Source organism: Pyrenophora tritici-repentis, chromosome 7, assembly GCF_003171515.1.
Source record: "Pyrenophora tritici-repentis strain M4 chromosome 7, whole genome shotgun sequence".
NCBI classification, from domain to species: Eukaryota; Fungi; Ascomycota; class Dothideomycetes; order Pleosporales; family Pleosporaceae; genus Pyrenophora; species Pyrenophora tritici-repentis.
This window is the reverse complement of record NC_089396.1, coordinates 2,211,857-2,236,951: the sequence shown is the minus strand read 5'-3', so window position 1 is coordinate 2,236,951 and position 25,095 is coordinate 2,211,857. Positions and strand designations below refer to the sequence as shown.

The following is a 25,095-nucleotide window of genomic DNA, read 5'->3' as shown; positions in this document are numbered from 1 at the left end:
GGCGCGGGCAATTTACCGAGTCTCGAACTGACGGATGCCGCATCCAGCCCATGTATGTCGGAGACGTGTATTCTGCATCCTCGGCTGGGATTGCCTTGCTGCGCCCCATGGCTGCATCAACACCAACACTTGTCATCAGGCCGTCTGCCAACTGGATTGGCGAAGAAGCAGTCTACTATAGGACCCCTTTCGGTCGGTTGACAGCTTCAGGTCAGCACTACGCATATGCCGCATAAGATCTCATGTATGACATTGTGTCATACACCGGTAACGCAGCTGGCTTCTCCATCCAGAACTCGGTACGCATCCTTCGCACACTGACAAGCCGATGATCCTGATGTGATGGGACGTAGCTTCGGTGCATATAAAGTCTGCATTAGGCAACCCAAAGGAAGGGTTTCTGTGCAGCTGTGCAGAGATAGGCTCTCTGCATTAGGCTCACCGTTGTTGAAGGGGGGCAAAGACAAGGAAAGAGGCATCATTGACGGAATCTCTACCCGCTCATTTTTCCCTTTGTCAGACACAGAAACAGGACATACGACGTTTGCTAGATGGCTATCTGGGACCATGTTTGCATCTTTTCACTTGTTCTAGATGCATCTCTTTGACTATGGAAAGCCTTGGGAGTGCAGATTCCAACATATCAGGAGCTGCGTGGCTTGCAGATCCAAGACTCGAACTACCCTTTGACACACAAGGGTGACCTAGGCGCCGGAGGAGCTGATTGAGGAAGGGGCATGCGAAGGGCCTTTTGAGATGATCCTCTTTTTTTCTCCTCTCTCCTGGCTCCACGGGATTTCTTCCCTCAGGGTGAATACAATGCTTACCTTTTCTGCCTATACAGAGCGTTGCGCGCTTTTCGTGCATTTTGTTGAATATTAGTGACTTTTGTGAAGGGATGGTCCTTGTATGGACCAATCGTTTCGATAACGCTCACACAGTATGACTAGAGTGATGGTACGGATGGAAAAAAGCTAGGATGGTTATGGCGGAAGTATGATGGATGGTCGATGTTGCGTATGTGTCATTACGCTGTTTGTGTGATGACTTGCTTGTGTAATGATGAGGTTATGGGACCTTCATCTAATGGCTTCCGCGGTGGAAGTTGCTTGTACCGGTGATGACACGTGTGTGTTTTGCGGATATGAATTGGTGCTGTCGTTGAGTCTCGCTGTGTTGGTGTGATGATGATGTGATGGTGTTGTTGAATGAATAGATTGATAGACTGGATAAGTTTGGCATACAATCTATCATGATCCTCAACTATCATCACTTTCGGCGAACTCACACCCGTGGTATCAATTGCCTCTGAGCAACTAATCAATTGATTAAGTAGAAAAAGTCCTCGGAAGTTGTCTGTAGATTGAAAGACCGCATGCATGTGCACATTGTGATGATGAAAGCTGTCTATCCAACCACTAAACTCCACCCAATAAAACCTATAGAAATACATGAAGCTAGTATCTTAATCACACATGCATATACCGCATTGCCATCCAAACATCCACTCCACCACCAGAATCTTCTCTTCTAGCAAAGCACTAGTATGCAATAATACCAGTTTGCAACTAGAGTTCACAGATCATGTTAAAAAGCGGTATATCGCGTGCAGTATAGCCAAGGAAAGAATATGTAGTAAGGTGTTATCGTGGATGTAAGGGTAGGTTTATGGATGTCGGGTCAAGTTTGTCGATACGGAGATTGAGAGGGTATGTACATGGATTTCTGGGTTGGTGGGTGAATGCTAGAGCATGAAGGTGATAAGGGAAAAGGAAAAGGTAGTGGCGGCGGGAGTAGATCCGTGTACGATATAATAGAGCCAAATAGAAAATCAAATATACATATAATCTCGCCATTCATCTGATTCACGTAGGAACTATAGAAGCAATACACCTCATCATCCGTTCGTCCGAGTAAGTCTACAGAGGTACAGCACACCATCCCTCCCGACCATAGAAGAGAAACTAAGCACACAAGACACGACGTTGAATTTCAGAATTACTGGGTATCATAATATATCATTCATCCGCATCAAGCACTTAAAGAAAAAAAAAGAAGCCTAGTCCAAGAAAAGAACTACGAAGCCAAGACTAAATATGCCTGAGCTAATGTGGTATATGAAAAGCAGCAGTAGTAGTACATGCTCGAAGAAAAGTAAAACCTTCCAAGAACCCACCCATCTGGACATCAAAGCATGACATCTTCGCCCCCATGTAGTAACCCCTTTTGATATTCGAACAGCGCAACGCCAGTAAGAAAAAAATGAAGCCGCTCATGTCAAGCCGTACCATGCTCTCCTCACCCCGAAACCCCCGAAAAGGAAAAAAAAAAGGCAAAGTAAACCACCCCTCACTCACTCCTCAACCAACACCCCAAGAATCAAGCTTTGAATCACAAACTCGGCACAAGTGATCCTCACATCCCTCATGCCAACTCTGCTCTTGACAAAAAGCGGGTCCTGAGGCTCAGGCTCAGTCTCGGAGCGCCTCCTCTTCTTACCGCCCTTCTTCGTTTTACCCAATGGCGCCGGTTTCTCGGTGCCGAACAACATGGTCGCCGCCACGGCTACACCGCGTTCGCCATTGTCCACGTAGACCCAGTCCCACTTGTTATCGCCGAGCATGTCAGCTGCGGTGTCAAGATCAGCGCACAGGCCTACGCTTGCGGAGCCAAGCGCATGCGAGAGAAAGACAAAGGGCTGTCGTTTATCCATTTCCTTTTTCGATTTGCCCGTGACGAGAAGGACGTTTTGGTTGTTGAAGAGGAGGTCGCGGGTCTGGATAGTCTGAGCGAAGGATGTATCTTCGCCTGCTGGGTCGTAAGGGGCCATGGTGCGAGAGCGAATAACACCGTTCGGATCAAGGAATTTCGAGACACCGGCAGGTAGAAGGTAGCGTGAGAATGGCGCAGCTCGGGAGGCGTTAACTGAGTCCTGGATCCAGCGGAGGTGCAGACATGGGACATTGAGAGCTAGGGCTTGGATATACTTGGTGCTACGAGAATGCGAGTCGGAAAGGAGTGCGACGAAACCCAGGTCTCGGTATGCTTGTTTGAGTGAAAGACCAGGTCTCTCGACAGAAGAGGTCGATCTACGACGTTTCTGCGGCGAGGAGGGTGCGTCAGAAGACTCATAGTCAAACAGTTCATGGAAGCCATGTTCTAGGACTTGCCCGCCATTTCTTCTGATGGTCTTAGTGATAGCCTCTTTATCCACATCAGCAGCAGTCGAAGTGAGTACAAAGGCCATGTTCACAAACACACCAGTGCCGGATCGAGTAGTGGAAGCTACAGATCCAGCACGTGTGGTCAGATCCTTGAGTAGCGACGGTGCGGCCGTTCCACGCCGCGTGAATGACGGTGTAGCGAAATGATCAGGGACAGGAGTGCCAATGTGAGAAGCCGTCTTAGCTGGTGATATGAGCGATCCGAAATTGTAAGATCGATCTCGCAGACGCTTCCACAAACCAGCAGTCAAGTAAACATCAGAAACGGGCACTGAAATTTGTCCAGTCGTTTGGAGTGCTTTGGCTGCTGGTAGGCTGCCCCTAGATTTCTCCTCAAGAATAACGCTCGCATGTCCGCGCTGATCAGTAGTGGGAAACTCTTCACAACCCACGTCGTGCATCTTATGCTTGAAACCGACAACAACATAAGTGTTCTTCTTCATGCCTGGCTCGTCCACTTTGACATGGTCGCCTTTACGAAGGTCTAATGCCCGGACGAGCATCGCGTCGACGGATGTGATATTACCATCATCATATCGTATCTGAAGCAGCCGAGATGTTGCGCGACCGAGACACGTAGCAGGGTAATAGTGGCTACCAGGCCAGCATGCGAAGACTCTGTTTGGCACAACGATGTCATCTGGTGGGGTCTCACTGTGCTGTGATGGAGTCTTCTCCACATTGCTTGGTGGCGGAGCAGAACTGGTGGGCCCGACCGTGTCGTTGTCGGCGTCAGTCATATTGACATCAGCAGGCGTTTTGGTAGGCGCTTTGGAAGCAACTTCTTTCGGCTTGGAAGGGGTGACAGGTGTGGTTGCTCGATTACGAACCGACACCTTTGGTCTCGAAGGCGAATTTGCTGGTGAAGAGACGCTCTGTAACAGTTCTCTTGAAACCGGCTTTAGTGCTCCATGCCTCTGGTTCTGCGGCTTCTTAGGCTTTGGCAGGACCTTGGACTTGAGAGAAGTTGTCGGTTTGTACGGAACTTGCGCCTCTTCCCGTAGGCGTGCCGCTGTACGAGCACCTTGGTCTTCTTGTTCCTGAGTTGTTGCAATTGGCGGGGTCGCTTCTAATGCATCCTGTGCCAGTTCGACGTGTGGTGATGATGGTGGACCTGAAAGCGTTGCATCCGCTGTCGCTGTTGTTGAGTCGCGGAAGACAGGGCGCTTCCCAGTATATGTGATCTTACGCCTCTTCGCAGGTGGTAGGGCGGGCGAAGATCGAGACATGGAGACATCTTCATCATCTTCCTCTACGCCACTCAAGCGAGGCATTTCAACGTCTTCCTCTACAGGTGACTGCTGAGTCTCAGGGAGGTTGTATATGTCGTCGATAGAGCGAATCCGGCTGCCTCCTGTCATGGTATCACTCCCCTGGTCTCTGGAGCTGCGAGGCGCTGGCATGTTGGACTGGGATCCAGACGGTTCCTCTTGTGCGGTTTGGAATTGCTCAGTGTTGTTGGTGTTATTATGCACAGCCGCATCATCCCCAATGACCTCCCCAGAATGACTGTCTGGAAAGCAAGATGGTTGCGTGTCATCGAGCGCATCAGTGTCGGGAATGGTATTTTGACGTTGCATGCGCGGTGCGTTGGATGGATTGTCTCCATTATTGCGTCGTGACTCTTGGTTGTAGTGCACGTGGCCCTCAGGCTGCTCCTGGTCCAAAGTCCCTGAAGCCTCATCATCTGGAACTTCCACTTTGCAAGGATGGGCCATGTCCACATATCCTTCTTGACTGCTTTCATTATCTGCATCCTCGTCTTCGGACTCCTCTTTCGGAAGCGGTAGATCCTCCTCGTCCTCATCCTCATCCATGGCCACATCTGCGTCGTTATCTGGGGATGGCATCGTGTCATCCTCTGCAACTCCCTCTGCATGCTCGTCGTACGCGTGCTCGTCATACTCCAGATCACCTTCTTCCTTCCCGTCACCAGGGACCATTAGTGGGGGGCTACTAGGAACACGATCTTCCTCAGGCGTCACAATCTCTGGACTGGACTTGGGTGGCAAGGGTGGTATTGAAGATGAGATGACTTGGCTTGTGTATCCGGTCTTGGTGGCCATTGTAGTCTGGTTGATGCTGTACTGGCTCATCATCGGTGACGACGGAAAGCGAAGCGATTTTGGTCGTGGCACGCTTTCAAAGTCTGCAGTCGCATCCGGCTGTGAGTCCATGACAGCGATTGACTCCTTGCTACTTGACGGCTGAATTGCTGCTCGTAAATACTGTGAGCCAGATTCTCGTTGTCGGGTTTTGCGTTGTGATGAAGGCCTTGGTTGCTGCGTGGAGTTTCCTGAAGGTTGGACTGAAGGAGTACGGTGCGGGTGAGAGGAAGTCTTTGGGACCTGTATGCTATTGTATTCAGCCACTGTCCGTGCGGCGTCCCGCGTGGTCTGCGATGTTTCATCGGCGGAATGATCGCTATTGTGCTTATTCGCCTCATTCACCATTATGGTTTGTGACTGTTCATTCATGAATACGTCATCGTCGTGCGATGTGGCGCGGACCACGCTTCGCGACGTGCATGATTTTCCCGGCGACGGATAGCCTGCACTCATTGTGCGCTTTATTTCAGATGGTGATAACGAATGCATTGGTGCAGAGACGTGCGAAAGAGATTCTGCAACCTGACGACGGGCATACTCTCTTGATTTCCTGGCCTTCACCTTCCTAGAGAGCTCTTCCCAACTATCCTGCTCCACAATGACATTGTGTTCGTTTCCTACAGAACGATTTCGCCTCTCTTGTGACTCCTTCGTTGTGACATAATCGGTTCGCGGTACGCTGGACGATCGCATAATTGGCTCGGATTTGGGGGTATCGCGGCGAGTAGCTTTGATAGGGCTGGAATAGGCTGGCATTGGACTCGAGTGCCGCGCATGCGTAAAGTTGGGTGAAGGGCGTGTGAAGACGACATCTTCACCTGGGCAATCTACCATGGGGGAGGTGGGTGCCTGAGTATTGTTGAAGGCCTGTGTAAGAGATATGTGCTGTACTTCACCTCCTCCAGCTTCGTTGCCGAAAAAGAAAGGAGCAGAAGGAACACTGCCGGGCGTGGTGCTGGTCCGCATGGCTGAGCTTAGCATCTGGCCTGAGCTGACCCTCTTCCTGTCCCCCAATGCAGGCGTTTGGAATTTCAGTGGACTCGTGGGTGCCAGGCTATTTTGTGCGGTATCGCCCTGTTCGTCGACATCGATCATGGTATGGCTCATAGGCGTCGGGACGTGAATCTGTTGGCTCGATGCTACAACTTCCATCTCATCTGTAGGCGAGTCGTCGTTGTTCTCCTCCTCACTATGCTCGACAAACAGTGATTTGGGCTGTGGCACTCTTATCTCTCTCCCATCTATTGTTGGGAATATGCCGCTCGTCCATGTCTTCATCATTTGACTATCCGGTTGAGTATCGCCCGGCGCGTCCGGTATGTTGAAGCTGTGATACATCTTGTCTGCCCTGTCCAATTGAACGTTTCGAGTACTGGTGGGCGTGCTGTGGTGTTTGGGTAGAGCGGGCTTGACATGTTTTGCGGTCGTGGCGCGTCGCGGGGAAAGAGCGCGATCGAACTGCGCAAGCCCGACGGATGCGCGCAGGAAGGCGTGACTGGCTTCTAGCGGTCCCGTAAAGGTGGAGACGGTGTTATCCCCTGAATTGGGACTTTCCGTCGACGTGGTGAAGTGAAATGACTTTTCGCTGCCGACCCGTTGCCAGAGGGCCTGGGAAAGTTGAGATGGATCCTAAGGTGGCGTCAGTCATCAGTTCAGTGAGGTGAATGATCGGCGACCGGGGTTGCGGTATCCTTGCGCCATTGCAGAGTCGATGCGACCGGCAACTTACATCGTAAATATCATCACCGAGTACCGTGGGTGCTTGCGATTCCTCCATTGTGACTGTTCATCTCTGAGCGCACTTCAGCGCAACATGTTGGTGCCTGATCCTCGAGTACCAATTGAGCCAATACGGTTACGCGCCAATGAGCGGGAGACGCGAAGTCATGTGCCAGGCGACAGAGCGCGCTTTGTCTTTCACGTCGGACCGTGACCTGCCTTACTTGAACCTGCTTTGTCTTAGTACGCGGGCATGTCCGGCATGTCAGCCTATGAATACCATTGCGCAGCTAGTGCATTATAGATTCAACAACTCTGCCTCTTGAAGACAAGATGCCTTTTAATTCGCTTTGGTAGCAATTGTCCAGGCAAAGTACATGGTAATGTACTCTCAGGTGCTGCACGCAAAATCAAGTTTGTAATGTATGTTTTCAGCGTGTACGATAATACTCCAGTCCTGTTTGCGCTTCAGGGGAATATATAGAAGGACCCAAGTTTCATGCATTTGGTCGATGACGCTGTAAATAGGATATACTCGTTCATATACGTGTTGCAAACTTTAATCGTACCCCTCGCCATCATTCCTAGATGTGCTCCAACTTTCGTGTCCCTTCCCAATCCCTTCCCATATCGACTGACAAGTCCACCCTTTCACAATCATCTTCCAGCTCTACTTCCACCAACCCCGTTGTTCGAATCAGCCTCCACCCTTATCCTGCAAAGGTGTAGTACAGGCTCATCACAACCGTCAATCCAACCACACTCCACCCGGTACGGATAACCTGCTGATTCTTGAATCCAACACCGACATCCCAAGCCAAATGCCTCAATCCGTTTAAGCTGTGGAAGAAGAAGGGGAACGCATAAAAGGCCTTGATTCCCGCCTTGACAGCCGCAGGCCAAGCTGCGACGGTCGCAACCATGGATTGCGTCTCGAGGTGCCATCCAGTGTAGGGAGCGACGAGGTAGGCGATACCGAAGAGGTAGAGAGAGCCGGAGAGAACGACGCCAGTGATGCGGTTGAACGCGGAGGCAATCGAGGTGATTTGCGGCCTGTAGATGGCCAAGTGGGGGGAGACGGGTCGGTTGAGGCGCTGTTTTGCGAGGATCTGGGCGGATTCAGACTGGGAGGTGTTTCCAGTTGCTGCGAGTCTGAGTTTGATCTGTTAGTATGATTGCTGCCATTGTTGGGGTGGCAGAATAGAGCTTGCTGCCGCTGCGACGGCTATGACATACCTCCGCTGCATCACACGTCCCGCGGGTTGCACCCTCAAACTAGGCCCTGCGGCCCGTCGCAGGCCGAGCTGAAATATGCGCTGAGAAGCCATGATGCGGGTTCTCCAATTTGCAGTCGACAATGTCTCGCGTGCCGTGGGCTGTCGGTGGTGATGTTGGTTGATGTCGTCCTCGTGGAGCAATCACTGACGCTAACTGCTTCACAAGTCCCAATCCCAAATCTTCCCGATTCCCGAGGTCCCCTATACATCCAATCAGCGCCTCCGCATTACAATGCTTAGTCACCCACTTTTCCTCACCCGATATTTTCTCGCGTGCGCCTTCCAAGCTTCTTTTCCTCCACGAACCTCGATATCGCCGGCAATGAGCGCTTGCGTGCTGAACTGCGGGAGTGACGGCCTACTTTGTCTGCTGGCGTTATGTCAGTGGATGGGGCTTTGGAGGGATCGGAGAGGGACGCCTGTATTAATCGCTTGTGTTGACGAAAGCTGTGTCTGCACGAGTTTCATATCAAGGCTACATATTATTGCAACGTGATGTTGAGATGACTGTTTGCAAATATCTGAAGCTACATGCTTTGTGAAGCTTACGATGACGTTGATAGCGTATGGTGTGTGAGTTCGGCATTCGAGGGTGCTTCGTTACCTGCTTAGGTAGGTACTGAAGGTAGGCGTATCCTACCTCGTGACGCGGTGATGCAGATATGTATGTCCTCCTTGATGTATACAGTGCATCATCTGCCAGTCAGTCTTACTGTTTTGAGTCGGTCGAAGATGAGCCTCATGCTGCGCGTCTCACTCGACTTGTAAGAATCTTCGCTGCTCCGAAAATTTCTTCTCGTCCCTTGTGAACCTCAACCCCAGCTTCACCTATCATGAGATCCACAACTCCAAACCAACTCCCGTGACACCCACACAACCACTCTAACTCCCATAATCATGGAGTCACTACGTCAAATCATCGCCTCCGAGGCAGGCCTCCCAGACAACTCCTACATCTACAAGATCATTTCAACCGCTCCACGCCAAGACCCTCTCACATACTCCGTAACCGACCAAATAGCCACCATCTCATCCGATGACTCTCTACGCTTCTACGCCGCAGACTTACGACCCGATGGCGAGGTCTATAGAGCAAATGAAAGTATAACGTGTCTACAGCGAGCAAACGATGCGTCAAGCAACGTGGTCGCAACCGCAGGAAGAGATGGCCTCATCCGTTTCTGGGACAAACGAAGCAAGCAAAAAGCGCTCGAGATGCAAAGCCGTTAGTCCAACAAAAGACCAAATAAAATGCTTAACGTTGATTAACACATTACTCCAGCCCACAAACTAATCTCCGCCCTAACCTGTTCCACAACCACCAACATGCTCGCCGCCGGAATCGAAAACCCAGAAGACGGACCAAACAGTTCCCCAGTCTACATATGGTAACCTACCCCCCAACCCATGTCCCCCAGGAAAACTAACACCCTACCCAGGGACTCCCGCACCCCCACCACCCCCCTCCGCACCTACCCAGACTCCCACACCGACACCGTAACAACCCTCTCCCTGCACCCCTCCCACCCATCCCTCCTCCTCTCCTCCAGCACAGATGGCCTCATCAACATCTTCGACACCACGCAAGCCGACGAAGACGACGCCTTGTACCAAGTCATCAACCACGGGTCTGCGATTGCACACGCAGGCTTCATGTTCCCCAGCACGGACATCTACGCCATTGGCACTGATGAGACGGTTAGTTTTCACGCGCTGCAGAGCCAGGAGGAAGAGGTTGAGGAGCCGAGTCCAAGGGTTTGGGGGGATGTAAGGGAGGGGGTTGGGTGCGAGTATGTGGTTGGGATGGGGTGGGTTGGGGAGAGGGCTGTTTTGGGGGTGGGGAGGCATAGGTGAGTTCTCCTACTTTTGTTCTCTTGTTCTGTTTTCTTTGCGGTTCTGTGAAGTTGTGAAGGGGGACGTTCAGCTAACGCGGTCACAGCGAGGCCAAACTCTCCCTTATCCCCGTAACAAAAGGCTCAAACGGTCCTTTGGATTACTCTCTCGATGCCGAGAGTGGAATTCAGATGGACGGGGCGCATGGTGAGGAGATTGTAAGAGATTTTTTCACAGATGTTCACGTAAGTTTTCCTATCCTATCCTGTTCACTTACCCCCGTTTCCCAACTGCGTTCCCTACGCCTTTCTGGAAAGTCAACTCACCAAAACAGACACATGTAACCTACACCGTCGGAGAAGACGGCATGATCCGCGCTTGGAAAAACAGGGCGGCTGGGGAGGAGGGATCGGGGAAGAAAAGATTGAAGGAGAAGAAGGATAAGGAGAAGGCGAGGTTTAAGCCTTATTGAAGAGGTGGTGGGTGTCGAAGTGAGGGGTGAGAAGCATGTATAAGGGTTAAGTAAAGGGTTTCTGAGAGAGTAAGACAAAGCATAAATGTTTACATCAAAGACACCTTTCTTTGTCAGCAACGCTGCTTCTCAAGCTTGAAATCTACATGAAACCATTGCAAAAAAGAAAACGTGCTGATAATATATCCATAAAGCAACTCAAGCGGCTATATAACAACCAGAAAGGCAACAAAAACAGTATGAGAATAAACGGGTATATAGCACCAAACTCCAGAAATCAACCTCGCACCCTCGCCTACTCCTTCCTCTTCCCAAAAGCCCTTTCCTGGACCTCAACCTTCACCCCTCCCCCCGTCCAAACATGCAAGACCCTCTCCTCCTCATTATACCCAACCTGGAAGCTTCTCACATCCGTATTCCCACTCACTGGCTGCAGCGGGCGCTGGACCTTTATCCGCTTTGTCTTCGGCGGACTGACAAATTGGTCAGCACTTCTTTTCTGACCTTGTGCTACGGCATCACCGCTTTCTTCCCCAGTAGAACCCGGCGTTGGTAAAAAGGGCGCGGGTAGAAGATTGTAGATAACATTTTCTTTTTGTTCCTGGCCCTGGTCGAAAGAACTGGGGAGTCGCGATGCCCGGATACCCTGGGCTTGTGTGCTACCCGCTGCGGATACATGGGTTGTGAACACAGGGCTGGATGTGTATTGTGGTGGTGTCTCTTGGACTACTGAGTTGCTTGGTAATGGAAGGCGTGGTGAATCTTTGGAGTAGCGGGGGGTGGTACACTGGGTTGTTTCTTCAGTGGTGGAGTCGGTTGTCGCGAGTTGTGAACCACCCATCTCCCGGATGTACTTCTTAGCGTACAAGGCAATGTCTCTTGCGTGGCCGTCTAGTTTGTCCGCATCGGGAACCGTCCATTTCTCTTCGGCGAGACGCTCTAGGTCGGCCATGGTTACGCAGTCTTCCCAGGTTCGGTCGCTGTGTATCTTTCGTATACGAGGATGGCGCAGCATCTCAAATGACTCATTTTGAACCTGTTCGGAGCCGCCACCAAGTATCTCTGCTACGAACGGTTTCTTGAACACGGCTGCCATACGTCGATCGAAACTTTTGGAGTGAACAATATCGAACTCGCGTGTTGATCCATCTTCCTGCAAGGTACCCTGGCGGACATATCCTTGTGTATTCAACCACTTGACATCGGCCTTTGGAATACACTTTTCAAGACTCAGAGTCGCAACGACCTTGAACCTCGGCTTGGCGCCGGTACGTTCCACTGCATCTGTGTTGATACAGCAACCGAGGTGAAAATGGGTCCAATGTAACGGCTTGACATCAGTCTTTGCGGCAACTTGCGCATCGAAGCTAGCCCCAACGACGGCAAAATCCCCCAAGTCACGCTCGCCGCCCATGTCTCCCAAGGAGTCCTTTTTCATCTTGATGAAGAAACCTGCTTGACGAGATCCCTGCTCTAACAATAGAGGAAAGTAGGGTTCGTGGAGCGGTTTCAAGACAAGGCCTTCTTGGCGTTCGGCAAGTGTCCGGACGAATGCCTGTTTAAGGTCTGTTATACCCTCCCCTGTCTTAGACGACAGTAAGCTCCAGTTTGATCGCATTGACCGACCGGGGACGGAGTGAACAAGGTTGCGGAGGACGTCTCGACGCTCTTGGAGGCAGTGACGTAGAATGGGCTGATCGTCTAGGACGAGGATATCGAAGAATACGATCATGAGATGTTCCCATTCATGCGGCACGTCGTCTTGGAGTGTACCGAGGAAGGACCCCGATCGTGAGACGTGCTTGCGAATTTTGGAGAAGGGCATGATCTTCTTTTCTCGATCGCTATACACTACCATCTCGCCAAGAACGATGCACTTCTTCTTGAACAGGCAATCAGGGCGACCGATTCGCAGAGCTTTTCGGATGATGTCATGCAGAGGTCGACGATCCGCCGTTGCGTCTTTGCCGTTTTTGGAGAAGATGCGAATCGGATGTTCTGCATTGTCCAGATCCACGTGAATCTCGCAGTACTCGCCATCGTACTTTACTTCGGCAGCCCAAGCGCCGTTGCCGACGAGCTGGAGACAATTTTTGAACGACCAAGCTTTATGAAAGGTTGGCCGCCACATTTACACCAACGACAGGCTTCAGCTTCTGTGCTGCCTCGATGCGCATGGCCATTTGCTCGGAAGGCTCTGGTGCTGGCGGGTAACAACTCAGTTCCCCTTTCAGCATACCAAAGACAGTGTCGAAGTCGTTTTGGAACATCAACAATTCCGGTAGAAGGAAGTGATAGCATCCAAAAACGTACTTTTCGTCAAGTTCGATGGTGCAGTGATTTCGTAGAAGTATGCGGACCAACCACTTTGCTTCCCAGGACTTGAGTCTTCTAAAGATGAACCACAGTTCTGTATCAGTCTCAAACTCGTAATTGCGTTTTCTCCGGATATTTTCATTGGAAAACCTATTCCTGCTCGCTAGCTGTACGAGCAATCGATCGATGCGTTCAAGGGAAAACCCAGTCTTTCGGTTGTCCCAAGTGCCGTCCCATTTCTTCATGGCGCGTTCTACGTAAACGCCCAGGTCGCCATAAGTCCCCGTCTTCCATCCGTTGAATAGTGTGCTCTGACCGTGGTTGAAAGCGAGGAGCTTCTCGAGCTTTTTGGCAAGGCTGGGTGTTTGTAGGCCGTAAACTCGATCTTTCCGTAGATGGGGAAATAGGGCAGATAGTACTGCCCCACCGTTCGTCTCTGGGTCATCCAGAGCTCCTCTTTGGTTACGGAACCAGTTCGAGATGATTACGCGGATGTTCTCTTTCTCTTTCTTCTCCGGTAATCTTGGTCGCCGAGTAGTGGTGTTCTCGATACTCTACAGAAGGCTGCAAATGCTTTCGAAAGATATAGACATGATTGAAATGGTTATATATTGTAGGATTTGAGTGGTGATGAACTGATAAATAATTGGATTTGTTGGATTTGGTCCTGTTGGGGGATTTGAGCTGAGATACCCAGAGGCAATGGCGAGTGATGTGCTTGTTGGAATGCGCCTGCACAAACCCAAAAACACTCAATTCACTGCTCTCCAGTGTCGCTGCTTTCCGCCGTAATCTGTACTTTGAGGCTTGTGGGGTATTGCTATGCGAATTCACTCTTTCGAAATTTCAGGGGTTGACAGTAAACCAATTCATGCGTTCTTGGCCTCAATATCATCAACATAGTCGCGCAAGTACTATAACGTTAGTCAGATAACAAAGGTGGGGTAATCGGCGAGCTTTGTATGGGATTGTGCAATACTATTGCAATAACTAGCAGCTAAAAGATATCGAAAAGAACCGAGTAGGACAAAAGATGCAAACAAAGGACTGACTGAACGAATATACAAACATCACGTTGTGGTGAAAGAAGGGACGATGCCCTTTGTCTGACGCGCTAATCTAGATGATCACGGGAACACGCGCCGACTAGGCCCAATGTGGGTACAGCTTGATCTCGTCTCGACTTACTTCAAACACAACATATCTGTATTATATACGGGGAGACTCGCCAAGGTTATTTGATGTTACCTCTAGGCAGTAAAGATGTAATCGTACCTTGCATATTGATCAACTTTCCGTAAGCTTGGTACCGCATAGCTTTGACGTCATGATCCTTCTCCGAGGTCCACCCCTCTTTGCAAAGCCGCACATGAACCTCACAACTCCCAGGTGAGCAGAAATACGACAAAGTCCTTGTTGTAAGTAGGATATTGTAAGGCGACATCATCGCCTACCGGTAGAGGTAGCCAAAAAGTGCACAGGTAGTGTGCCGCGCGTTCCCGGCATTCTGTTACGTATGCTAACAGAAGAAAGTTTCTCTATTAGCAATGCCAAACCAACAAGAAAGCGTATCGGATCCTCGCTCAGAGGCGGCCAAGAAGAAAGATCTGATTGCGCGCGGCGATTACACACCCACACCAGCCGGCAGGACAACCTTCTTTCTAATTCGCGCCGTTGAACCCTACCTCCAATACTCGATTCTTGCCAATGGCCTCGGCACGTCGCTCCTACATCGTGTAGGGTTAAGGACGTTACCTCCCGGCCTTCCAACACGTACGGGTATATCTCTCGTCGACGGTCTCGGACTTTCACCATACCGATTGGCGTTGTTTGGCATGGCGGTTGGTGCCGCTGTCAAGCAAAACATATGGGTCACGGCATTGTCAGGAGAACCAATGCCCGTCGGCGGCGCCATTAGTATAGGGGTATTCAACGGCATATTCAACAGCTTAGCCAGTTATGCCTTCCTGATCTCCGCGACATCTGCTTCGACAGAGAGTGATTTTCCACAACCGGCGTTACTCATCGGTGGTTCCATGTACGTTGTTGGTATCGTCACTGAACTCGTTGCGGAAATCCAACGTAAGCGATTCAAGGCCGACCCGAACAACAAGGGCAAGGCCTACACCGGTGGATTGTGGAGCTTTGCTCGCCACATCAACTACGGGGCATACACAGTGTGGAGAGCGGGGTACGTACGGAAGCGAACATGTTGAATGGATTGCCTAATGCCTGAGACGTGGAGTTGTTTTTGCTAACCAAGTGTAGGTACGCCATGGCCGGTGGAGGCTACACATTGGGGGCGCTGGTCGGAGCTTTCTTCGCATGGGATTTCTCAAACCGTGCTATTCCCATTCTAAACGAGTATTGCGAAAAGCGCTATGGCGCTCAGTGGGAGGAGTTCAAGCGGAAGACACCATACAAGTTGATACCGTATATTTACTAGGCCAGATACGCACGTTGCTGAAGAACTAAATTGGATTCCGGATATACGACCATCCGACTCCGCAAACATCCGTGAAGCAGATATTCCATTCACACAAGATCTTCAAGTCGGTTCTCGCGCTTCACAGGTAATTTGTGCATGCACAGCAGATCAAGCCATTGTGCGACATAGATCACCAACGCACAAGAAATCATCAACTTCATACGAAGTTCATCAACTAGCCGTCGATACCAATCACCGCCCAAGCCAGCAATCTCCGACGACTAGTGCGCGAAATAACCGGCTCATCTGCCTACAGAGTGCAAGCTTATTTCCTAAAACAGCATCTCACGATAACGATAACGCGAAATGGAGACAGGCTATCCACTCGTCGTAGCACGATGCAGGTGCAGTTCTCGTCAGCACGGCATCAACCGTGCCCACCTGTTGTGCCCACGCATGCTGTGGTCAAGGGGCATTACTCGCACGCCTTCTCGCTAACGTTTGGAGGGTAAAACTGAGTAAGCAGAAAGAAGATGGTGTGCGATCTGACATGCAGGCGCGAGAGATCTGCGGACGTTGTGCGACACCCCTCAAACCGAGCGCTTGGGATTTGTTTGGCTGAGTGAGGAATTCCGTGGCCAGCTGGTGTGATGTTGACAGGCCGACTAATCACGAGCAAAGTCAAGCAAGTAGCGGCTTGGGTTGGGTTGCTTGGTACGGCATGGGCACGACCCGTAGGAGCAGCGACCGCCATGTTCTGATCGGCTCATGAAAGGATCATTGAAGCTGAAAAAAGATACGATAAGGCCAATGTGCAGCAGCTGCAGCAGCGTCGTATAGGTCATTCGCTTCATGCCGGAGAAACATCTAACGCGGGGTCATGAACAGCCGGCGGCACATGGAGCAATGATCTGCCGTATTGTTGTGTAAAAAAAACCCTCACTCAGCTTTTCAGGGTCCTCTTCGCTCGGCGGGCTTGCGGCGCGATGTCGCTCTGGGATGCGACGCCACAGGTGCATCTCCATCTGGTGCGCAACGTGCGATCTGTGTTGCATCCCCCCCCAAAGACGTTCCAGAAATACATTGCAGCATGCCTCGTATCTCCACCTAATTCTATATCGAAGGTTGATCGGAAACGCATGTCATTTATTGATGATCAGGAGGTGGCTGTGGGGGGCAACTATGGCCGTGCTAGAAGATTCGGTCATGACCGAGGGGTGGTGTTTGAGGGTTAAAAAAACTGCGCATGGTGTGAGGATGTGGAGGCTCAACACTTTTGGCTTGGAGGTGTCTAGCAGCTGAGATCGCGATCTCGAGGTAGTTTGGGTGATGGTGATTCCTTTGGGCGAGTGGGCGGTGCTAGAGAGCGGGGAACGGCTGGTGGTGCATCGACGTGCATAGCGACCCCACTAGGACTTTGTCGGCAAAGACAGTGAGAGGCTCAAGCAGGCCGTTCGTCACAGCACGTTAGGGAAAGCCGGGAGGCGCTGCGAATGAAACGTGATGATTTGCCTCAGGCTAGTGCTGGGCCTTGATGGCATCCTAGTAGATGGGCACCGGGTTGAGGTCTGGCAGGCATGGAACCGGTGTTGATAGTCGTACCATGGGTTGATGTGGTGAGGCGTTTGACGTTGCTTGAGGTCATGGCTTCGTATTGATGAGGCCTGGAGGGGGTGAGGATGAAACATGGCGGACAGGTCAGTCATCAGGTCACCATGATCAGATGGGTCACAGGTGTTGTAGTCGTACTCGCAAAGCAAAGTAATGTTTGAGTAGGCGGCGGCTGCAACCAAAAGGCGATCATGCAAGTGTTAAGCGCAGACGTGATCCGAGCTACGACGTTTGGCCATGAGTCCAAGGCGAGAGCACATGCAGAAAATGGGATTTGGATTTGGCGAAGTTTGGACATGGCATGGGGACATGGGCAAGGGTGATTCGGCCGACAGGGCCCAAAGGCAGCATCGTGAGCCGTGGGCGGGTGTGGATTTTGACGGTTTTTGGGGGCAGTTTGGCTATACAGCAAGGTGGATTCCTGTTTTTGTGGCGTTATCACAGCGCTGCTATGGCCGTGCAACCCAAGGGGAGCGGGCGCGCGAGAGAGCACGCCACGGCGGAGCAACAGTCATGGGCCTTTCGTCATTGACGTTTTTTGGGTGGAGATGTGGTTCCCAAGTGTCGGCTCACACATTTCTAGCGCCAGGCCTGTCGACGGCTGTGACGGACGGCGGCCAAGATACAAGACACGGCGTCTTCCTCTTTACGGCCGCTCCAGTCAATACCGTCGATATTGTATCGTGCATATTTGCGCCAACTGCCTTTTTGCTTGTCCCGCACCACATCTACCAGCCTAACGACGGCCCACGTTCCTTGGAGCCTCTAGCCCGTAGCTTCTAGCTGTCTGTCCATTCCAGGTCGAGTTACCCTGTTCTGTAAGCTGGTTCCCACGCGCTACGCTGCTTTGTTGCAAGCATCAGCTGGCGTTGCCGGCCTGCTCAAACACTGAAATGGCTCGTGTTCGCCATGTGCTGACAGCTTTCTTTAGACTCGGTGCCCGTACTCTCCCTGTTGCCCACCAGGGAATTTCTCCAACAATCCCGACCGTCGGCCATCCTCGCCCCCTGTCGCCAAACACATCTTCTCTTTCTACAGTAATTCTCCCGCGGGGCTCGACAGAACCCCCCCGCCATCGCCGCCGCTTCGTCCGCCGGCCAAATATCGCCAGTGCCAGCACTGTCAGCATCGTCAATTGATTTGCGATTGCCGCACGTCACCTCACCTCAGCCGACTGTCGGAAGCAGTGGGAAGTCAGTGCATTGGCACTGCAGGGCTGCAGCAACATCGACGCAAGCGGGGCGCCAAGCCAGCATCTTCCATATCGCCATTACATCTTCTACATAAACTCCGGCTCCTCTTTGCCGCGTGCTTGACGGCTATCCAGGGTGCTTTCATTCAACAATAGTTGCTTGTTTCTACCACACAGTTCACCTTGACGTCAGGGCGCCGATCCGTGTTTCACGCCGTCTGCCACTCAAGCGAGGGAGTACGGCTTAGTTAGTCAGGCTGTCAATCAAGCAATCAATATCCACCTCTTCCAAGATGCAGGCCATCGTCACGCAACCACCACAACAACCCGCCTACGGGGCTGTTCCTCTCCGTCGTAAGCCCGTAGCAAATCCCGGCATCGCTGTGCGGCCCCCGCCTCACCAATACGACACAATTCAGCCAGGCCACTCGCGGACGCGCACCACCAGCTCGGGTGTCTTTCCCACTCAATCGCCCACGACTGCCAGTATGAATTCGCAATACCCAACCCAGTACCAGACAAGCCTCCGCCGGACGCCCACGTCGTCGACCAGCTCTACTACGGGCACCCCTAACCGCTCCAACAGCGGCACCTTGCGCCGCTCCTCATCCACGCGTTCCGGAGGCAATTCGCCCACCTCATATGTTGCCCTGATGCGGAAACAAAAGGCCACGGTCTGGTGTGACCGAGCCCAGTACGAAGACCCACGCATGCTCGCACAGCAACGGCAGGCCAAGATGCGCGCAAACATGGAGGTCGCAGGCGGGCCACACCACGTTCCCCCGCGGAGTGCGTCGGGAGGGTCCAGCATGGCAGGCGGCGTGCGATCCAAGATTGGCCGTCACCACGGCCTGCCAAAAGCGTCACTCTACGCACCAGTGACGTATGCTGGATCCGGTGTGCCCATGCGCCTGAGTGCCTCGGAAGTCGACGAGGGCGACGACGAAGACGCAGGCTCGGTCAAGAACGGAGGCCAGTACCACCACCGCACCGGCTCAGGCCGCAGCTCCCTGGGCTCCGGACGCCGCATGTCTTACGCAAACCCCGCCGGCCGCATATCTTCCAACAGCACACCACCGCAGAATTCGGATGGCGAGCTTGGCGATCTCAAAGAAGAGCCTACACCTTCGCCAGCCGAGTACGACGTCAATGCTCCCAACGACAACAGCTACTTTCACAAAACAAAAACAAATCTCAGTACCGGTAGCGGAAGTAGTGGGGAAAGAAACTTTGGCGATGTGGGTCAGATGCCCGCCCCAGGTATGCTGAAGCCGCCCGTGACAGAGAAGAAGGGCAGTAAAGACGATCTGGTGAGAAGAGGAAGTGTGGACGAGAGAACTATGACCATGGGAACGCGCCTCTTTGTTGCAAATCCTGACCTCAGTGACTAGGCATCAAGTATGGGGAGCCGGGCGTGGCTGTTGAGAGGAGGATGGTTACTTTTTTTCTGCGATACCCGAAACAACGATTTTGTTAAGAATATGTTAGGTTCAGTCCAGGTCGGCGAGGTGAGGTTCGTGGAGTAAGCCCGAGCAGAAGGACCGACGCGGAATGATGATCTGTCATGTACGTCCTAAGATCATCATAACAACAAGTAGATAGAACAATAGCTCTTAGTGAAGTTCAATCCAATACAGGGTTACCTTTCGTACCTCTACTCGGTCGCCTATGGTAGTCATACCACCAGAGGAGACCTTGTTCTAACAGGTTATGAGCCCGGTTGCCTAACCCAACGTTATTGTTTTCAAACACCTACCCGAGTCACGAAGGACTCAGATTCAAGAAGGAATCAAAACATCCACCCAAGTCACGAAGGACTTAGATTCAAGAAGGAATCAGAAAAGAAAAGAAGTCGTGTACAACGCGGTTAACACGCAATCACACTTAAATACACCGTCTCTACACCCGAGAACCGATAACGACTGCACCGCCCGCAGAATATCACCCGGATCGCCCGCATCGCCCGCATCGCCTGTATCGCCCGCATCGCCCGCATCACCTACACTCTTAGCATCATACCACGTACCTTGCTCGCATAATAGTCTCACCAACTCAAAACACACAAGATGGCTGTAGAGAAGGAAGAATGGAAGATTCCCCAACTTACAGCTGAAAACCACGATACTTGGTTCCGCCGAAACAAGGTCAAGCTTAAGGGGAAGAAAGTCTTCTATGTCTGCGAGAAAAACCTGGTACAGCACTGCCAAATAGCAATAGCCGGTGAACTAACGGAGGCTATGGAAGAGTTGGAAATTGCTGAAGCAGACAAGCATACTAAGATCCGCGTCAACATTGAAAAAAGAGACAAGTACCTAGAAGATGAAGCCACTGCAATCGATCTCTTGTTTCGGTCGCTTACTGAAGATGACCAAGCCCTTATTGACGAATACGACACTGCCTTCCAGTTCTGGGCCTACCTACAAAAGAAGTACACCCAAACTGACGCCACAACCGCCAACATTTACATGACCAGAATTCAAACGTTCACATTCAATCCTGGGAACACAATTGTTGGATCATGGGAAAAGCTAAAGGAATACCGACGCAAACTCGTAGCAGCAGACGCTGACACCAACGGAGCTTACAAGGACTCTGCACTACTACTCGTTCTTATTAGATCACTCCCGAAAGAATTTAAGACTACGATTGACACCTTAAACGCCCAACTTAACCTTACGGTTGAACAGAAACTTAAGTTTCTGGAAGAGAAGGAGGTTCGAGACCAGCAAGACGCCGACGAAAAAGCTCTCCCAGCATTCCGGAAGACGGAGAAGTATGTTCCGCCTTACAAGCGCCGAAATCACAAGAGCTCACCACTATCGTCTGACTCCGAATCTGGTACTAAGTTTATGGTCCAATGCTTCCTTTGTGACGGAGCCCATGGCGTACGAGACTGTCCAAGACGTGAGAGAGCTCGAAAGCTCCTTAAGGAATACGACGCTAAGAAATCATCTAAGCCGCCTATTAAGACACTCAAGCAAAGGAATTCTCACAAAAAGACTGGCAAAGCATATGGAGCCGAAGAAGTCAATTCAGAGTCAGATGAATTATCCGAGACCTCAGACTCTGAACCCGAGGAAATTGAGACATGCCGTCTCTCAAAAGACATTGTCGGTAAGGCCTCTCCATCTACTTGGGCTGCCGACACTGGCGCCTCCTCCCACATGTCTGACCAACCCTCATTGTTTAGACGAATGATCAAGATCAAGCGAAGACTAGTTCGGGTTGGAGGGGGAGAATTATATGCAGACTGGAAAGGAGAAGCTCAAGTGGTGTGTAAAGACGGATCGTCGACATGGTTGTCAGAAGTACTGCTTGTACCTAACCTTGGAGTCAATTTGTTATCAGGGAGAAGAATTTGCGCAGCAGGCCTGAAGGGTCGTTTCAATTCACACGTACTATGCTTCAAACTAGGAAAGGAGATCATTATTAAAGCAACTATGGACGACGGCCTCTACGTAGTGTCACACATTGCCGATGGATACCACGAGACAGCATTCCTAGGCACGGAACCCCATACACCAGTTAAGAGCGAGCTTAAGGTTAATGAAAAGGAGAGATACCTGCTGTATCACAGACGTTTCGCACACCTAGGACCTACAAAGATTGCCAAACTCCACGAAGTTACAACTCTCCAGAAGAAGATTCAAGTTCCAGAGAAGATTGAAATCTGCGAAGTGTGTTCCCTGACAAAGATGAAGAACAGCATCCCTAAGCAGCTAAGAGAGCACAAGGCCACGAAGCTAGCCTTAGTACAGTTTGACATTGCTGGACCCTTTCCAACATCTCTACGAGGAAACAGGTGGTTCCTCCAAATTATTGATAGCTACACGCGGAAAAACTGGGTTATCCCGCTGAAGAAAAAGGGAGACGCACAACGGGAACTCCGAATCTGGAAGACCTTTGTAGAACATCAAACTGGCGAGAAAGTCAAAGCTGCTGGAACCGACAATGCACCAGAACTTCTACAGCAAGCTGAGGAATGGAGAGTTACACAAGGCGTGGAAATTCAGCCTACAACAATTGCTTCCTCACACCAGAATGGACCAGCCGAGCGAAACATCCAAACTGCTGAAGCTGATATGAGAGCAATGTTGAAAGACGCTGGTTTACCAATTGAGTTTTGGGATGAAGCTGTCGAAGCAGACGCATACCTACGCAACCGTACAAACACAGGACCTATGATCAATGGAAAGCAAGTCAGTCCTGAAGAGGCATTCACAGGAACGAAACCATCCATTGACCACATCCGTGTATGGGGGAGCAAATGCTATTCGTCATACTTGTCAACGAGCGAGCCGGCTCGCTCAGCTCGCTCGGCTTGGACGTTTTGACCAAGCCGAATGAGCTGAGCGCGCAGTGCGCGCTTGCAAGCCGAGCGAGCTTAGGGATAGGCGCTCGCTCAGTCAGCTTGCTTAGCTTGGTTGGATGGAGCGGTTGGAAACTTGGGGCTGAAGGACTTGGTGGAGGGGCAATCTCACGATGATTTTTAGGTGTAGTGCGTAAGTTCGAAACCTAGTTATAACCTAAAATACACTCTTTTTTGCTATATTTCTAGCAAATAAGCTACTAAACTTCCGGCTAACGGCCTGGCAACAATATTCTCCTTCTGCGACACTTCACTTACTACTTATCACCCACCACACTCACCTATACTCCACCAACGCGTCTCTATTTGCAGCTATTATCTACCTCGCCGTTGCTATAATGCCAGCAAAAAGAACATGCGTTAATGCTCTAGAAATCGCGACAACTTCGAAGCGCCCTAGAGTCGCAGCGCGTCATCGCGGGACTGCCAGCCAACCTGTGCTAGTCGATACTCAGCCATTCTCACCATCTCCACCTCCTCCACCGCTGTCGCCGCGTCAAGCTCTCGTTGCCGCGCCACAAGCACCAAATTTTGAAGCGACCCTCCGAGAGTCGCGCGCCGAAGAGACGATCATCCCACCACCTAAGGGCAGCGAGCATGCCACTGTTGCAGCTTCAGGAGCAGCTAGCGAGGCTGTCGACAAGGGTTTCGTATAGGTAGAGGACAAATACGACGGCTTTAATTAGAGTCGCTACCCAAAGCACTGCAAGCCGCCCACATCACTTTCGAACCGAGCAAGCTGGGTATACAGCCATGGCTATCGCATCGCCTTGCGCAGCAACGTCGCAAAAGTTACGTGGATCTGCCACTATTGCTATAAGCACAAGTTCACTACTGTTGGCCGTGGCATACATAACGTCTCGCAGTCTCCATCAGCGCCAGCACGTCATCTCGGAGAAGACAAGAAAGTTCATGGCTTGAAGCCTCCAAGTAAGCGCACTACCGTCGCTCCTCGGAAAGAAACTCTCCTCGAACGCGCCCTTCAGAAGGGCTGCTCTTAGGCTGTTGCCAACGAGCTTACCAACTTCAATATACAAGAGTTTAGGCTTGCGGCCGTTACCTAGCTCGTCGAAAACAACCTCCCACTCTCACAATTCGAATCATCGTCTTTTCGCAATATGATATAATTAGCTAGCGTAGAGGCAGAACGAGCCTTGTGGGCATCTTATAACAGCGTCTCACGATACGTTATACGCCTGTACAACTACCTGTTACTAAAGGTTATCGCAAGCCTTTCAGAATCAATGAGCAAAGTCTATGTAAGCTTTGACGGATGGACGACAAAAGGTGGCAAGCGCGGTTACTTAGGTATCGTCGCCCACTACGTTGATAGCTCTGGCGAGCTCAGGGACTTGCCTATTGCGCTCCCACAACTGACAGGTGCCTACACCGGCGAGGCTATGGCTGAGGTCGTGATGGCAATATTCAAGCAGTTCGAAATCACTGTGGGCAAGCTCGGTTACTTCGTCCTCGACAACGCACATAACAACAACACCACGATTAACACTCTCGCCTTGCAGATAGGCTTTAGCGCTACTGAGCGTCGCCTTCGCTGCGGTCCTTATACGCTTAATCTCATTGGCCAGATGCTACTCTGGGGTGAGGAGAAAGAGTCCTACGACAACGAGGAGACTGAGCGCGTGAACGAAGCTGAGAATATGGCTACTTGGCGAGGCGATGGACCATTAGGAGTGCTTGTCGCGGTTATTAACTACATCAAAACACCACAACAGTACGCTCTTTTTGAGAAGTATCAGAAGCTCGCTATTAGGGACCAGCCTGTCAACGCGCCAACAGAACAGCACAAAATCAAGGAGCCCGTTAAGCTAGTTGTTACTCGCTATAACTCTTACGTTTCGTGTTTTAAGCGCGCTGTTGAGTTGTAATTAGCGGTTAATAGGTACGCCAACTACCATATTTAGAAGATTGAAACTGAAGACGCGTACGCCCGAAGTCGTAACAACAAGCTGCCTGCAGCGCCGGATTGGATGAGGTCTGATGGGATCAATGCCCATGACTGGCAGGTGATTGCTGAGTATATTGATGTGCTTAGGCCACTAAAACAAGCTACAAAACGGCTTGAAGGCCGCGGCAAAAGCGGTGCTTTTGGAGCAATCGCTGAGGTTATTCTAGTATTTGAATACTTACTTGGAGTCTATGAGGACCGCTTGCAAAGCTATGAAGACGTCATTTATGATGAGCATACAGAGTCACCCGAAGACCACCTTGCTATCAACCTCCGCGCTGCCCTAGTTAAAGCCCGCGAGTACTACAACAAGCTCGACCTCTCGCCAGCTTACTATGCTGCTATAATCCTTCATCCTCGCTACAAAAGCTACCTTGACGCAGCGTGGGCGGATAAGCCTGATTGGCTAGAGAGCAGCAACCGCAAGTTTCAACATTTGTGGGCGGAGTACAAAAGCTTACCGAAGCCGCGCTTACGCTCTAAAGTTAGGCACAATGATATAGAAGACGCTATTAACAGCTTTATTAAGCCGGCAGGGCTTACGGAGAACGAGGAGGATGAATATGAGGCTTAGAAACGC

The 25,095-nt window shown here is 51.2% G+C and overlaps 9 protein-coding genes across 9 annotated transcripts; 6 read left to right on the top strand and 3 right to left on the bottom strand.

Annotated features, from left to right (window-relative positions):
* Positions 1-2,353: 2,353 nt before the first annotated feature.
* PtrM4_132610 (Rad9-Rad53-bind multi-domain protein) lies at positions 2,354-7,109 on the bottom strand (the record flags this gene model as incomplete). Its single annotated transcript, XM_001941260.1, has 2 exons — positions 2,354-6,961; positions 7,062-7,109. The coding sequence occupies 2 exons, from the start codon at positions 7,107-7,109 to the stop codon at positions 2,354-2,356; spliced, it is 4,656 nt and encodes a 1,551-aa protein (XP_001941295.1).
* Positions 7,110-7,761: 652 nt separating this feature from the next.
* PtrM4_132600 (SdhC, Succinate dehydrogenase-fumarate reductase, cytochrome b subunit) lies at positions 7,762-8,379 on the bottom strand (the record flags this gene model as incomplete). Its single annotated transcript, XM_001941259.2, has 2 exons — positions 7,762-8,203; positions 8,288-8,379. The coding sequence occupies 2 exons, from the start codon at positions 8,377-8,379 to the stop codon at positions 7,762-7,764; spliced, it is 534 nt and encodes a 177-aa protein (XP_001941294.1).
* Positions 8,380-9,225: 846 nt separating this feature from the next.
* Positions 9,226-10,633, top strand: PtrM4_132590 (WD40 domain containing protein; the record flags this gene model as incomplete). The annotated part of the gene is made up of 5 exons (XM_066109087.1): positions 9,226-9,553; positions 9,611-9,716; positions 9,879-10,095; positions 10,272-10,406; positions 10,496-10,633. The coding sequence occupies 5 exons, from the start codon at positions 9,226-9,228 to the stop codon at positions 10,631-10,633; spliced, it is 924 nt and encodes a 307-aa protein (XP_065961079.1).
* A 295-nt stretch (positions 10,634-10,928) lies between these two features.
* Positions 10,929-13,194, bottom strand: PtrM4_132580 (CDC9, ATP-dependent DNA ligase; the record flags this gene model as incomplete). Its single annotated transcript, XM_001941257.2, has 2 exons — positions 10,929-12,713; positions 12,769-13,194. 2 exons carry the CDS (start codon positions 13,192-13,194, stop codon positions 10,929-10,931), a joined length of 2,211 nt encoding a protein of 736 aa, XP_001941292.2.
* Positions 13,195-14,496: 1,302 nt separating this feature from the next.
* On the top strand, positions 14,497-15,395 carry PtrM4_132570 (DUF1295 multi-domain protein; the record flags this gene model as incomplete). Its single annotated transcript, XM_001941256.2, has 2 exons — positions 14,497-15,140; positions 15,218-15,395. 2 exons carry the CDS (start codon positions 14,497-14,499, stop codon positions 15,393-15,395), a joined length of 822 nt encoding a protein of 273 aa, XP_001941291.2.
* Positions 15,396-18,473: 3,078 nt separating this feature from the next.
* On the top strand, positions 18,474-19,571 carry PtrM4_132560 (Metaviral-G multi-domain protein; the record flags this gene model as incomplete). Its single annotated transcript, XM_001941254.1, has 1 exon — positions 18,474-19,571. One exon carries the CDS (start codon positions 18,474-18,476, stop codon positions 19,569-19,571), a length of 1,098 nt encoding a protein of 365 aa, XP_001941289.1.
* Positions 19,572-20,246: 675 nt separating this feature from the next.
* Positions 20,247-22,514, top strand: PtrM4_132550 (UBN2 multi-domain protein; the record flags this gene model as incomplete). The annotated part of the gene is made up of 1 exon (XM_066109086.1): positions 20,247-22,514. One exon carries the CDS (start codon positions 20,247-20,249, stop codon positions 22,512-22,514), a length of 2,268 nt encoding a protein of 755 aa, XP_065961078.1.
* A 373-nt stretch (positions 22,515-22,887) lies between these two features.
* Positions 22,888-23,550, top strand: PtrM4_132540 (uncharacterized protein; the record flags this gene model as incomplete). The annotated part of the gene is made up of 2 exons (XM_066109085.1): positions 22,888-23,199; positions 23,236-23,550. The coding sequence occupies 2 exons, from the start codon at positions 22,888-22,890 to the stop codon at positions 23,548-23,550; spliced, it is 627 nt and encodes a 208-aa protein (XP_065961077.1).
* A 243-nt stretch (positions 23,551-23,793) lies between these two features.
* On the top strand, positions 23,794-25,089 carry PtrM4_132530 (uncharacterized protein; the record flags this gene model as incomplete). The annotated part of the gene is made up of 2 exons (XM_066109084.1): positions 23,794-24,423; positions 24,472-25,089. 2 exons carry the CDS (start codon positions 23,794-23,796, stop codon positions 25,087-25,089), a joined length of 1,248 nt encoding a protein of 415 aa, XP_065961076.1.
* Positions 25,090-25,095: the final 6 nt, after the last annotated feature.